The 15707-nt window shown below is 39.4% G+C and overlaps 1 protein-coding gene across 2 annotated transcripts in view; it reads right to left on the minus strand.

Moving 5' to 3' along the window:
- Window positions 1–15707, minus strand: part of LOC138197267 (solute carrier organic anion transporter family member 1C1-like) — a 31686-nt gene that overhangs the window by 8021 nt on the left and 7958 nt on the right. For both annotated transcript variants that reach the window (XM_069147968.1, XM_069147969.1), the window contains exons 3-12: window positions 10588–10729; window positions 7950–8082; window positions 7460–7581; window positions 7237–7383; window positions 6617–6715; window positions 4249–4497; window positions 2996–3160; window positions 1789–1981; window positions 1012–1177; window positions 699–871 (exon numbers count right to left, since the gene is read on the minus strand). In XM_069147968.1, coding sequence (XP_069004069.1) covers window positions 699–871; window positions 1012–1177; window positions 1789–1981; window positions 2996–3160; window positions 4249–4497; window positions 6617–6715; window positions 7237–7383; window positions 7460–7581; window positions 7950–8082; window positions 10588–10729 — 1589 coding nt within the window. The remainder of the gene's footprint in view (window positions 1–698; window positions 872–1011; window positions 1178–1788; window positions 1982–2995; window positions 3161–4248; window positions 4498–6616; window positions 6716–7236; window positions 7384–7459; window positions 7582–7949; window positions 8083–10587; window positions 10730–15707) is intronic.

The raw sequence follows: 15707 nt of genomic DNA on the forward strand, positions 1-15707 counted from the left end.
CCATTTTGATGACTGCAGTATTGAATGAGTGACTTTCTGGCAGCCTGGTGTCCTTTGCACATGATTTAATAAAGATAAAAAAAATAAATAAAAAAAAAACGACAGGTCTGTGTTATGGTGTTGCTTTCTGGTGCTTCTCAAATCAGAGGCTGCAGATTTGTCAACGTACAGTATGTGTGCTGCTGCCCTCAGATGGCCAGCAAGTACTGTCAGACTCACTCACACTAATTCATAGGTCATTACAGGCAGCTTAACTGACCTTCCTGCTTCAGTCACAACAAACAATTGTATTGTATTGCCAATTGGAAAGGGATTCATTAAGATTTAAATTTTAAGCATTATTCCTTCAGAGCAGATTAATATACGTATCCTAATCAGATCTCACAGGATGTGAGTGTTCTTGTGACTTCCTGTAGAGACTGAAGGCAGCTGGAAACTTTCCATCTTGACAGCAGCTTTGTGTCTTTGCCACATGCTGCTGCTTTCTACTCTTATCTGCTTTCCGGGCAAGGTGTAGTTTACCCCGAACAAGTGCACATATCCCACCAAAGTACTAGCAAGTAGTACTAGTACTGCTAGTACTAGCAAGCATAAAAATAAGGGCCCAAAAAGAGACATAATAGACATGACGACAATAATGCTGACATGGCAATTTAGCTACTTGAATTTTATTACATTCTTTCTGATTTAAATCTAACCTGATGAGAAGCATGTAGCCTGGTGTCCCCCCGAGAGAGATGATAAAGGAAGTGATGACGGAGAGAGCCAGGAAGTACGGGAACATCACGTCACAGTCGTCCTTGTCAGTGCACTGACCTGTCCTGGCCGTAAAGTTACCAGCCACACCGACACAGCTACAGTTAGAGAAGACCTGGAGAGACACGCACACATGACCACCTATCGCAGGACACAGACACGTATGTACGCACACGGCAGTAAAAACGACATATGTATGCACAAGCGGAAATGTGCGTGGCGCAGTACTTTGTCAACCTGAGCTCGTCAACTTACTGTGTTTTTCCCTGAGCCAGCAGAGGTGGTGCAGCCAGCGAGACACGGGGAAACATACGTGATGCCATTCTCTCCACAGACTGGGTCCCAGTCACTCGATGAACATAAACAGTGTGAGTTGCAGGCAGCGAACACCGAGTGTTTATCGTAAGATGTCGTATCCATGCTGAAAGAAGGAGCGCAAGAGACAAATATTGATTAGGTCAATACGTACGGGTATACTGGTGTTTCTGCACACTTCCAGCTCAAGCAGTTACGAAAGTAAACAAAGAGTTAATAAGCATTAGGACATTTTATATATTATTTACCTCCTGCAGTGTTGATTTTTAATTGTGTGTGTGCCGGTCTCAGCACATTCAGTGAAGGTTAATTCGCACGTTGCATCCCCCCTGGCTGCTTTAAGTCCTTTTTTTTTTTCTTTTTTTTTATCAGCAATGTCATTTCAGTTGTGTCTGCTGCAGCTCAGTCTTAAAGACTCTGCTGGTTTTGTTGGCACTTCTCATGCTCTTCTTTTGTGTGCGCACTGTGGAAATATACCTGGGGCCAATTCTGCCTCGATATGAGTCTACATTCTCATTCTTAAATCAATTATTGTCAAAACATTTTTGATTAAATCAAATTCAGGTAGAAGTGGCACACCTTAGATGGACTTCACTTCTTTCACTACAACACATTAAAGCCACTTAACTCTGGTTCATGTTGTGAATCATCAATAAAAGAAAAACTCCAGACACTAGTCAGTAGTCATCACCCATTATGTGATTATTTGTGACTCACTTGTACGAAAGTGTCACCCCGGCTACCCTGGCATTCTCACAGCTCATTGCGAAGAAGAACAGAGACAGGACGTAACCAATCAGAGACGTGCTGAAGGCAAACTTGGCTGCTCCCATGATGTTCAGCTTCAGCTTTTTCATGAGCAGACCTCCAGAAAACATTCCCAGTGCCACAGCAGGGATATTGATCACGCCTGAGATGAAAAGAAACAGCAGAACACATGATCAATAATAACTGAAATGAAATCTTAATTTGAACAAAAACAGATGATACAGTTTAATAATTTATCAAAGCTCCGCTACCATCTATTTACACTTGCTAATAATGGCCTCCTGGTTAAACCTGCAATGCAGAACTATTGTTTTCTCCTTTTGCCAGTGAGAGTAGATACATAAACACTATTGACACATGCTTTCATCCTGGGCTCCACTGAGGTTTACTCCGTTCAACTGATGCAGCTGCAAAAGGGTGAAAGGGCTTGAATGTAACATTCAATTATTTTTTTTCTTCAAAGATACATTTTTCAGCTGTCTTTTTTTTTTTTTTTTTGCCCTTTATTAGATAGCGATATAGTGAAGTACAGGAAACGAGGTAGAGAGCAGGGGACTAACGTGCAGCAAACCGTTGATCTTGGAGGAGATTTGAGCTGGGGACTTGCTACTCAGCACATCTGCACCTTTCTGAGAAAAAATAAGACTACATGAGTTCCAAGTTGCCTAAATTAAAAAAAAAAGCCCTACTTTTTCTATTTTTTTTGTCTTATATCTTTATTTAACATCGATGTGAAGACATGATCTTTTATCTCTACCCATATCATTAGCTCTGGTAACTAATATTGCATTCTCTTTCATATGCACCCAATCTGAACAGTGCAGGCATCTCCCTTAATGAGAAGACATAAACATTGAGATATCCATTGTATGCTATGAACTTCATTAGATATTTTATTTTATGGGCAAAGCAGCTCTGTTGTTGACAAAGCTCCAGTTAGTGCAGCTGTGGCTGTTAGTGGGTCAAATTAAAATATAGCAAACCCAGTTCTCAGTCTTTAATGACTTTAATGCTGTGTATATACTAGATGCCAGAAATAATTTAAGCCGAGCAAACCAAGCAGAAAACCTTGATCTGGTTCTGTTTCATGTTTCCCAGACTGTAACGCACAAATAATTTATAGAAGACAATAAAATATTCATGACATATACCGCACCCATCAGAAAGTTAGCCTTTGAGGTGGACTGCCTGAAGTGCTGCTCAATGTACTTGGGCTTGTAAGTGACCATGCCAATAAGAGAGTTCAGCTGGATGATTGTCACACACAGGTAGATGAGGTACACAGGGTGTGCCAGCAGAGTCCGTAGAGTTGGAATAAAGTCTGTGGAGGGATACAAATTTTAGTTGAAACACACACCTATGTAATGCAATAATTACCGCTGACTCTAACAATGTAATTGCCTAAATAAAGGGTAGTCGGCCTTTCTGTCTTCATGAAGTAGCGGGAAGAGAACGATTGCTGTCTTGTGGCCAATTAAAGCTACTTTGTGTAGAACTTGGTGCAATCTGACTGGTGAAAAGACAATCTCCACGTACTATGAATCACAAAAATGGAAGGTGTGCTCGGAGCAGAGCGGGATATTTTAAATACATGGAACAAACTATGATGTTAACATAGTTAAACACATAATCCAGGCTTAAAGCAGCACAGCTGCTGCTGCCAAATGAAGGAAGAACAGCTTCTACAATTAGTGATGCCATTTTCCAATAAAATTGATTGGTCAGGAGCGGGACTAAAACTTTTTGATCTATTATCTTGAACATAACCTGCTCCATATGTAAAGAGCAATATAATGACCTCTATGTACCTCGAAGGAAATTCGGTGTGTATAGCCACACTGTGGATCGTGGTCAAAGCAAAAACAAATTATTTTGGGAAGAACTTGTTTGCAATCTAAATCATTTTTACTTCTACATTGATTTTTAATTGCAGTGCGTGACATTTTTTGTCAAAAATACACAAAAGAAGCTTCATACTGCGAAGTAGGGTAAGGTCTGCAGCAGAACTTTTCCTGGCAATATATCCAAATAAGAAGTGGGCAGCCATTGTAACCCTTAAAGCCCGGTATTATACCTAAAGAAATCTTCGTAGTGCAGGCCTCTAGTCTAAAGTACTTTTACTATAGAAAGACTGAATTATTTTAATGGCATACATTTTTGTTTGTGAAAGATTTTGACAATTCAGGTGAAAAACTGACGGTTGTTGCTATTCATTCAACGGCAAATTAATTTCTACACATAGTGGCTTTTTAATTACACAATATTTAATTCTTCAGTATTTATAATCACCAACAATGACAGTGATCATTGAAGGAATCTGAAAAACCATCCAAATTTGACAAACCAAAAAATATTTGGCACATTTAGATAGTCTTCCAGGGAGCTGCAAACTTCAACATCCATCCTTACCTTTGGCCATCTCTATAAAACTACTGTGTTCGTCTGCTGGATACTTTTGCTTCAGAAGGGGAGAGTCTTTAATGAAACTTGTCTGCTCTGGTGTGCACTTGTCTGGTACCCGGGGCCCGGATATGGGCAGAGAGCGGGGCAGAAACCAGAATGGGATGGCAGAAAACAGGGTGATGACCCCGGCTATGAGGTAGCCCAGCCACCAGGCCCCAACCCAGCGGGCGTCTGCTGGGGTGATGGTGACGGTTTCTGTGTTGGGAGGAGAGAGGGTGAAAATAGGTTGTACATATTAGTGGCTTATGGCTTATTTAACACGTGCTGTATGGTTTAGCTGGAGTCTCTGAATACTCTGTAAAGCCTATTGATCGCTCTCTGTTGAAAATCTCATCGAAGAACGCAAAGATAAAGCACTGAGTAAATATTTGTCATGTAGGCATCATAGGCACAACAGACACAAATAGTTCAATTGTAATTATTGTCACGTCAAAGACTATGTTCACTGATGACTGCAGGCGAATTGGATTTGTTACTCAAATCGGACCTTTCTTTGTCATAGATTTGTCTGTCTATTATTATAAATAGGAGCAAAATAAGACAAGATATATTTGGTGTGAAAAAAACAACTAATTTAAGTTATTTTTAAGTCTTCAGTGTAAACCTCCTGTTTCTACTTTTTTTTCTCAGTTTTTCGTCAGCTCAAATTCCCTTTTTTTCTTTTACTTTTGTTCCTGGTTACCTTCCGTACCATTTCCCTTTCCCACTCCTTGTTTTGTCTTTATAATCCTTCTCCGTGTTGCACTCTATTTGATTGTGCCTAATAGAGGGCTTTGTCCTCCTTCTCCCTAAGCTGGCCTCATTCATTCGCTAATTGACACTAATCCTGTACACCTGTTCTGAGTCTTGAATTGTGCACATACTGACTGTGTTCCACTTGTTTAATAACATCTAATAACATCATGCTTTAGTTTTATGAATGAAAAGGCCTAAAGGCAACGGTAGGAAGAGCACCGGTGTTACTAATAGCACTACCGCTGAATCTGTTGTATTTACGTGTTTCAGTAAGCAATGGCAGTCTGACGGTGAGCCAGTATGCAACCAACTCCGGGGGCCACATGTATAAATAATGAACAAAAACCTTGCATATGCCCTTTTACAAACAATTCCTGGCATTTATAAAAGAATGATGTGTGGTGAGAATGTGCCCACTTCATACATACTTAAGAGCAGGCAGTTTTCTAGGGTGACGTGCAGGTGATGGGAGATTAAATGTAAAACGAGAAACGTAGTCTCATAATAAACATTGTTTCGTTTGTTTTTCTCAAACAGACAATTTCCGTGCCGTTGCATCAATTAAACTTGATTTCTGTACCTTTCTTATCATTGACGGGTCTAAGGAGTGATGGAACAGGCAAATGGATTTTTAGGGACATTTGTACATCTGTTTGACTGTGGAAGTGGAAATCAGGCTAGTCCATGTTTTCTCACAATAACTGAAATGTATAAAACAGAACTGTGCAGAATGTACACATTGTTTTCTGGCCCCATGAACCTGAAACCAAATTCACCTCGGCATTTGCTGTGACATGTCAAAATGCAAAACTGACCTACTCTAAATTTGTGTTGTGCCTACTGTAATACATTTTATTTCAGTGTCTGAGTAAATATCATCTAATAGGTCATTGATGAGGTTGAGAGTTACCAAAGTGTCACTAATAAGTTTATCTTTATCAACCAATTCCTGTCAGCTGCCATGGCATCCATTACTTTACAGCTGTACCATAGTTGTGCAGCCTAAAATCTCCATGATGACATTATGGATATATCATAGACTATATAAAAGTAGACGTAGCTTCCGGGGCTGACAAATGAGGCATAATCAGATCCACCTCCCACCCAGCTCAGCCAAATATGGTCACCTCTGGCTGAAAACTGCTCGGGATTAGCAATATGGCGACGGCCAGAATCGGAACTCGAGGCTTCATAACCGCCATTCACAAACCATTGGCTGATGTTACTGTTGGTTGTCACATATAATAGATTAAAATATATTATATATTAAAGAACTGAAGGCTGAATTGGACCTAAATAAGTATGTTGATTAGCCTTCTCCAACATGTTCTGGCCTCTAGTATTACAGTTCCTTGCAAAGGTAAATATGATACAATCTGGTCGAATAAACCTGCCGTTTCAGTGAACTAGCTCCCTACGATGGACAAATACATCCTAAACAAATATTATCCAGATCCACTCAGATGAGCTCTCTTATGAGTCTAGTATGAGAGGTTAATGACAACAAGTGTGTCCAGACAGTTTACAAATTTACATAAATGTCTGGCCTTATAATACTTAGAAATATGTATAAACTCACCCATTTTTACAAATCCAATGTCCACATAGATTTTGGCACAAAGGGAGCCTAATAGGTAACCAAACACAGGGCCAACCACCGAGATCGTCTGCACAAAGCCTAGGATATAATAAACAACCCCAAAGAGACAGAAAAACTGGTTAAGACTTTCGCTACCTCTATAAGAAACAGAGATACAGTAGAACATACCAAGCGTGACACATATTTTGCCACAAGTTTTGCATACAAATGGGTTTACACTGCATGCATGGTTAAACCCTAATTTGTTTGAAAAAAACTTGCTGAGTAAGAACGTTCTTTTTCAGTAATACTAATTCAGTCTTATTAAATCATGTTTACAGGCCATATACAGTTCTTGTTGCGATAACAGCATGTGACATTTCTTTTAGTGGCCAACTGCACTAGCCTGAGCTCAGAAAAATATCTAGTGTGCAAAGCAAACTTGGATATGGATGCTACCATATGTAGAAATATAAACTGCAAAAACATACAAAGAAATACTGGTTGCTTTTCCTACAGCTACTGTATGTCACATTTCAGAGCTCATATGCATGAAATAATGTTGATAAAGTGATATATTTGTGTAATGCTAGTCTAGGACTAGGTCATGTTTTTCTTACCAACATACAGTGCAGCATTCTCCTCCGTAGCAAAATCATCTATATAAGAGATGCCCAGAGGCTGAACGGGTGTCTCTCCTATCCCCCGCAAGACATTTCCCAGGAGCACGTAGATCCACATAGACAGGTTGGACTCACTTTCACAACCTACAGGGAAAGATTGGTGAAGTAGAATCACACGTTTACTTGTTTACACTATTGTTGTGGGTGCTTTAACACTCACCTGTGGCTGGCACTTGAGGAAGGTTACCCTTTTTTGTCAGGCCTGCTGGTGACCCCACCAGACATGGAGAGGGGTTAAGGGTTGAGTTCACAACCCACCGCACCGATGTTTCATATTCATAGCTGTGCACAAAATACAAAAGGTTCAAACCCAGGGACAGAGAGGAAATCCTCATTTCACTTGGTTTACGCGCTTCAAACTGTGCAGAAAGGAGCTTTTTCTGTATAAACATGTCATTAATGGAATTCTTCATTGGAAAAGCAGCATGTGAGTTACGGGCTGATCTATGCTGGCAGTGGTTTATTATAGAAGGTATAGTCCTGAAAACAATTGTAGCAGCTGTGTATGTCCCACATTATCACCCTTTATACATAATGAAAAAGAAAAAATGGACAAATTACTTGTATAGAGATCAAATTAATTGATAAATATATTATTGTCTGAGATTGAGTCTAATAACAAACAGGCCCGTCGGCTCTGTTTTACTCACCGTCCAATGATGAAGTGAGGCAGAGCGATGATAAAGGTGCCAATAGACATCAGTACACAACCCACTGCAATAATCTTTGGCCTGTGGAGCTTGGCCCCAAAGTAACTGACAAAGGCGATCACGAACAGGTTACCTGGGAGGATGGAGCCAGAAATGCCATTGATTTAAAATGCTATTGTACACAGAGAGAGCAAATAGTTTGAGAAGGAACCTATCAGTGCCTCGTTTCTTTTGTTCGATATAGCTTTCTGTGACCGAGTTTGGTTCACCTGTGGCTCTTAACCCTGGCCAAGTATTTAGTGTTTAGTGTCCCTGACTGTTTTGTACACTTCTGTCATTTCATCAGACATCAATTTTTATTGTTATGTCAAATGAAGGAACTCTCTTTTTTATTAGTATTTCTTTTATTTTTTTAGTATAACTGCTTTTTGTAGCTAAACAGGATATAGAAATGCAGTGGAAAAGCTAAAACAATTCTGAAACAAAATCATCCAAGTCAGTTATTTTCCCTGTGTGCCTTAGCTAATAAAATATTCATCACAAAGTGTAGATACATATTATGATAGCATGGCCAACATTTTGATGCACCAGTGGAGGATGACATATGCATTAAAAATTTAATGTGAAAAGATGATAATGGAAGCTGCTGAACACTGTGGTGTGTACTTTTGTAGTTGGAAAAGGAGATGGGGAATTCACTCCCACGTGATGCATTATCTCCGCGCTCCAGTTTTTTTTTTCTAACCTGCAGCATGTTGTAGTAAACATAGCATAAAAATTAAACAGCACTAAGTGGGACTTTTTGACTGATACCCTTTGTAGTGCATTTTGTCCATGATCAGTGACATGAAAACTCTTATAAATGAGGTGGAAAAGCAGCCTTGAAAGATAAGCTTCATGCCAGGCTGTGACCTTTTTCTGCAGTATACATTTATTTGATGGGATGATGTCAAACCTTCCAGAAATCCTTCAGCTGTTGTTGTTGTTGTTGTCAGTGGAAGAGGACCATTTGATCACTGTGTGTGTGTGTGTGTGTGTGTGTGTGTGTGTGTGTGTGTGTGTGTGTGTGTGTGTGTGTGTGTGTGTGTGTGTGTGTGAGAGAGACAGAGAACCAGTTCTGAAAAATGTCATAATAATGATTTGTAAAAGGCTGCTTGTGACCATTTTGTGTAGTTGTAAGAAAATCATTGAATTACTTGTATTGAAAATTGTGTACAATACCTCACTATTTATTTTTGAGATTAGCACCCTCCACACTCATTTTGCTTCATTCTTGCACTTTCTTTTCTCTTTCCCTTTCACTCTGCCCTGCTCTACCTCTATGTTATCCTAGCAACAGTCCTATAGAAAAAGCTTGTTGCCTAGTCCACATGAGTGAAAGGGCTTTCATAGGAGAGGGAGAAATTGAGGTAAAGAGACTTAGTGTATTGAGGTCTGTATGCACCTAAGTTATATAGCACTGAATCTCACTGAATCAGCTTATTTCCAGGCATAGTCCTTATAACAGAACCATAACATTAAGAGTGAGCAGCCCAAATATTCTAACATGAGCCTGATAGTAGATGATTACGCTCTGCTCGCTATTTATGATTCATAACCTACAAGAGAGACTTGAGCTGAATGGCCAAGACTTATATAACTGTCCTAGAAACTGATCATGGAACGCATTTACTGAATGCCATCCTCACTGTTCGGAGAAACAACAGATACATACAATACAGTATCTGTAGTGTACTGTAGTGACACCAAGATCTACTACATAGCTGAACATTTTCACAAATGATCTGCGTTTGGTCCTAATAATTGCAATCCAAATGACTAATTTCTATCTAAATACACACCCACGAAGCAATGAGATGTTTTATACAACTTTTATACTGTGTAGCAACTCCTTACGTATGGGTCAACATTTACAAAAATCATGTCTGTGATAAGACGGCTGATAAACCCATGCCAAATATCCTTCAGGCTGCTCTATCCCCTTCATAGTGTGTTTGTTTTTTCTTATTTTGTACGGGAAAGAGTTTGTTTTCTTAACTTAACCTAAATTCCCAGTACAGAAAATGTTGTTGGGCATGGACTGCAAGAAAAGGGTGCGTGTTATATTTTATAATATCTGCACAGAGCTAGTCAGTATTGCCTAAAGGGTTGGTTTGCTTGTAACTGATTCACATGTTGGAAAAAAGCCATCTGATAACCACATACTGTAAATTACTGGGGGAAAGCAGAGATTAAAATGATAATATGGGGAAGTTAGTGCATAACAAAATCTTACAAATTCAAGGGTATGGCTGTTCACAGCTTAAAAAGAGCTCAGAACTTGTGTCTTATATCCTTGGTCAACACTATGACTCACCAACACACACACACACACACACACACACACACACACACACACACACACACACACACACACACACACACACACACACACACACACACACACACACAAGAATACACCCCTCTGTCCTCTACTTGGAAACCTGATAAGTCCTTTATCTGCAGCTTGAATATCTCGATGACCCATTCATATTTTCACCCCAAAAGCAGGACGAGAGAAGGAAGGGGAGCTCAGGACACAGAGGCTACAAACATAACAACAACATAACAGCAGTGATTGGCAGGCCGGCCTACTCACCTATCTCGAAGCTCCCATCAATGACACCTATTAGGTAACTGGGGATGTCAAAGCGCCTCTCCAGCTGGGTTATTGTGCTCTTCATGTAGCTCCCCGACAGAGCCTTTGCAAAATAGGCAAAGGACAGAGCCACCAGAAACATCTAGGAAAAAGAGACGAGAAAAGGCAATAGAGGTAAACAAAGATAAGGATTTTACATCGATATGCAGCGCAAAATACAACCACAAAAAGAGCAAATAGAGTGTTTAACATAATTAGCATTTTTAGTAATCTACTTGATTGGGTGACCTTTTTTGTCCACTGACAATAGACAAAAATGAAGCACTCATGTGATATCACCATGGTGACTACAATGCATGACACCCTCCCCTTCCCCATTAACCCATGTCAACTGATCCAACATTCACTTCTTAACAACATCACAGAAATTAAAGGATTTCAGACTAGAAAAGGGTTGTAGCACTATCAGAAGAACAAGAAGGCTGACCTTCGCTTGATGATCATTTTAATTTGATATATTTAAAATTCTGCTTGTGTGTAATTTTTTTGCAAAGACTGCAACATATATTTTCAGACATTAACATATACCTTAACAGGCTCAGATTGTAATTCTAAGTAACTGACAACATTATGGAAAGAATCCCTGAAGATATGGACCTTTTTTGCTTCACCAGAAACAGCAAGATCAAATAAACCAATTAGAATGCTAGAGCAGATAAACCAATCAGATAGCGAGATCATATAGACCAATTAGAATGCTAGATCAAACAAAACAATCAATACTAAGTTCATTGTTGATGGGAGAGGAAACTTGAATACATAAAGGATCATTTCCAGCAGTTTTTCTTTTTTGGCCTCATTTTGAGAAGCTCCCTCAAACACCAATAAATCTAATTCACAAACTTACACTGGCACAAGAAGTGTTTTACATCACTTTTAATCTGTTCTCAGTGTCAATATTGACTGTTTGTCATCTGTAAAAATTATAAGCCAGTGGTGGAAATTAACTAAGTAGTACTGTATTTAAGTACAAATCTGAGACATTTGTACTTGAGTATATTCAATTCAATTCAATTCAGGTTATTTCATGGCACTTAACACATCAAAGTCCTCACAGCAAGACTTTACAATATTATACAGAGAAACCCAACAATTCAACAATATCCATTATATGCAACTGTATACTTCATGTTATTGCCAGTACTCTCCTCCCGGGTTCAACTGTTTCACCAAAGCAAGTTTCCCCATCTCCTGATACCGAGACAAGTACGAGATCATAAAATAGTTTTCCTTCTTATAATCAAGGGCAAACTAATATAACAGATTAAATGATGGCAGAGATCCAAAACATCACACAACACAGATCAAGCTTCGTTATTAACATCAAAGTGGGCCACAAAACCTATTCACAACCTAAAAATTTTCTTTTTCATTTTGGTGTCTAAAAATCCTTCGGATGAAACAATTTTCGAGGAAAAAATAAATCCCCTATGCACTACACTGCGACCAACTTCTTCAAGCTGCACAGTGCAACTAATTAGATTGAACTCTTCCCCCACTTTTTCATGAATAAAATTTGTATAATTTAGTGGCCTAATTTGAAGGATGCTAGTCATGTATTAAGAACGGAGTTACTTAATGTCATGTAAATGTAAAGCAAATATCGTCATAACCAGTGGATACATCTGAACTATGTTGTATTTAACCTAATGTATATATTTTTTTTTACTATGCAAGGTGAATATCTGCTACAATAGGAGGTGAGCATTTTGTCACCATAGACAAAGCATGTTTCCAAATATGTCAAAAATGTTCTGTTAGCAAAGAGCTACGCAATAATATTATACTTTGTGCAGTCTTTGGCCACCACACCAAAGCCAAACACAATTCCTCTGTTTTCCTGAGACTCTGGAAATGAGAGTTACGAGTTTAACCCGAGGTAGTGATGGTGTAAAGATATGAAAAAGTTCAAGAATAAATTGAATAAGGATTTAAATCCGGTAAACCAGTTTTTATGAATGTGGCACTTAAATACAGAATGCAGAAATTTGAAAATGAACAACCATATCATGGAATAAATCACTCTTATTGAGAAGACTTAAACTTTCAGCTTAAAATGTTATTTACCTCAGTGGGAGACTAGTGTATTAAACTGTCAAGCTAATTTCTAACTTCAGTGAAGAGAAAGATTATGCTTAACATTTCCAATCAGTGCGTACATGTTAAATCAAGCTTACCGTCTGAAATGAAAACAAGTTTGTGTTCAGGAACGGCTGACTGGTTTCCTTTAATCTAGAGTGACAGTACAAACAAATGTATTCTAAGTGTTATGCTCTGTCTCCTGTGAGCTTTCCCCGTCTTATGAAACTCACACACACACACACACACACACACACACACACACACACACACACACACACACACACACACACACACACACACACACACACACACACACACACACACAAGAAGGGCAGTTGGAAAGCGCAGACCTGGGCCAAGGCCAATAGTCTACTTTTCCATGATCAGCAAATCTGCACTCACAACCAATAGACATATATGTCCACATGTTAAAAATACGCTTGAACCAAGCCAAAGCCTCACCTCAGATATTGTACCATATCCAGTTCTCCCCTACCACTGTCTCAGAGAGCTGCATAACGTCTGCTTACTGTATAAAGTTTGACGAGTACATGTGTATCTCAGAGGATTACTGGTTCCCATGAATATGAATTATGATATGGAGTCATCGTATTTGTAGACAAGCCTATTTTTTTTTTGTCACTATTGAACTTCACTACCAAGTCACCGCAGGGCGCTTTGCGCCATTAGGTCAAGACCTTACAATATTATAGAGAGAAACACAACTATCCCCCCGTGGGTCGCATTTGGCAACAGTCGGAAGAAACCTCAGACAGAACTAGAGTCAGAGGTGAGCGGACAACCTGCAATAAACGGCAGCTAACGTGCATGGCATTTAGTTGGCCAAATGTCCTTTCTAAAGTAATAAAAGTGAAAAAATAATTAATGGAATTGCCCCATGACTTGGATTGTCTAAATGGGTTCTTTCTTTCTTTCTTGCTACACCCTTCCACCAAGTTCAATAAAAATCTGAGATAGTTTTCCCATGAAATATACCAAACAAACCTCCTGATTTCACTGTCTTTCAGGACCCTCATTATTATTTATTGTTGTGTGTTGTGGCAATCCTGCCATAACATCATATTAATCAAGACATGCAAATTCCAATAATTCAATTATGTTAATCAGTACATGTTTTCAATGTCCCCAATAAGGAGGCAAAGCTAACAACCTGCAGCTAGTCATCAAAAAGACTAATAGAGATTATAGCTCAATGAATAGTTTTTTGGCTATTGTCAAATCATTTTTATTTTTATTATTGAATGATATTTAGTAGAGGCCTTCACATATCAGACATGCGATGCAGAATTTCCAGTTTGTAAAACAGCAACAAGGAAAAACCTACAAAAATGTAACAAAAAGTACAATGGTTCCCTTGTGCTTAAAACACATGTATTTTGTTACCTACACCTGTTTGTTGTAGAGATGCATATGAAATGCTGCTTTTTAACACCTCCCCTTTTCTTGTATGATTCTGTTTCTCAAACTCCTTGTAATTTTCTCATCATATTCACATCATTATTACTTGTTTATTTTTTGCCAGTCTTTCTTGTGCAAATAGAAAATGCCAGTTCTAGTTTTTAGGGCAGAGCTTTGACATGTTTCTTACCTTAAATGGCTGTAATCTCTCTGTCACTCTGAGTGATTTGTAAATAAGTAATGGTTTGTGGTCTCGGTCACGGTCTTTTGTAGTGCGTCACACCCGCGTACATTGTACTGAAGCAAGAAATGCAGCGCACATGAGAGTCACAACAACAAATGATCAGACAGACATACCATCGTCATAGCAATAGCAATGCTTTGATTGTTTGATTATTATTTACTTTTAGAGGGCCCACTAATGCAAACAGACCTCTGTTGAGCTCATGCTGACCACCAGTGCTGGCTGCAGGGCACTAACAACAGTAATTCTGCAAATGTGCATTTCCTGGAGGGATTCAATTGCAAACAAGAATACAGAACACGTGTTTTTTTCCCGACAGTGCAGAGATCTGCGCAAACTACTAAATAATTCAGGTTACGCTCAGTGGAAAGAAGGAGAGGATATGTCAGAAAATACACTGGTGGCTTTCCTCCAAACCACTTATATATATGAGGGTGGATCCATAGGTTCTGAGACTGCTCCTGTTGTGCACTGTCCAAAACCGGAAAAGGCGCTTCAGGAAAGGAGTGCAACCAGGTGGGTTTGTCTTTGACATTCACAGGATTGTGCGCTGTAATTTGTCCCCCAGTGCCAGACTGTCAACACCGATTTCTACAGTGATGTTCTGAGGAATCTTAAGGGAAAACAGTGCAAATGACAGTACGTGTGCTCACAGCGCATTGAAAAGTGTTTTGCCCACTACAACATAATCGTTGCACCCCACCACGTCTACCCGCCGTATTTGGCTATCTTGCTTTTTTCTGTTCCCCAATAATTTATATATATAAAAAAAAATGTATATGCGCTCTCTGTTTAAGTTTCAGGTGCGACATTGCACCTGGACCACTGCTCACAAAAGCATGTGTGACTCAGGTGCTGATTTTGATCAAGCGCCGAAACTTGGAGTACCGACTCACGGCGGTCATAGCTTCTCTGTGCTACGTGCACATCGCGGTGCTGCGTGTCGTTCACGTGCAACAAAGGCAGTCTCAGAACTTTTTGATTCACCCTCGTACAGTGTATGTACTGACGTACCAGTGTGAGTGACGGATTCCCTTAGAGGCTTATGTTTGTACAAATCGTTCAAAGATACTGATTTTGTGCCTCTGCGGTTGAGTGGTAGCACAGCTCATGGTGTTTACTCATCCGTTTTAACGTGCCACCAAGGGACCACAATGCAATTTGAAGGACATATGAATTGAAAGCTAATTCAGATGGCTGATGCCTGTCAGCCCCTGTCACAACTAGAAGTTGTATTTCTTTGTAAATCATTTTTATTGTCACAATGAAGGTTACAGGCTGAAATTGTATTATTTGTTCGCTGCTGCAACCTATT

This window comes from Embiotoca jacksoni, unplaced genomic scaffold (assembly GCF_022577435.1).
Source record: "Embiotoca jacksoni isolate LCO1_2020_lvr unplaced genomic scaffold, fEmbJac1.0.p SCAF_14, whole genome shotgun sequence".
Taxonomy (NCBI): Eukaryota; Metazoa; Chordata; class Actinopteri; family Embiotocidae; genus Embiotoca; species Embiotoca jacksoni.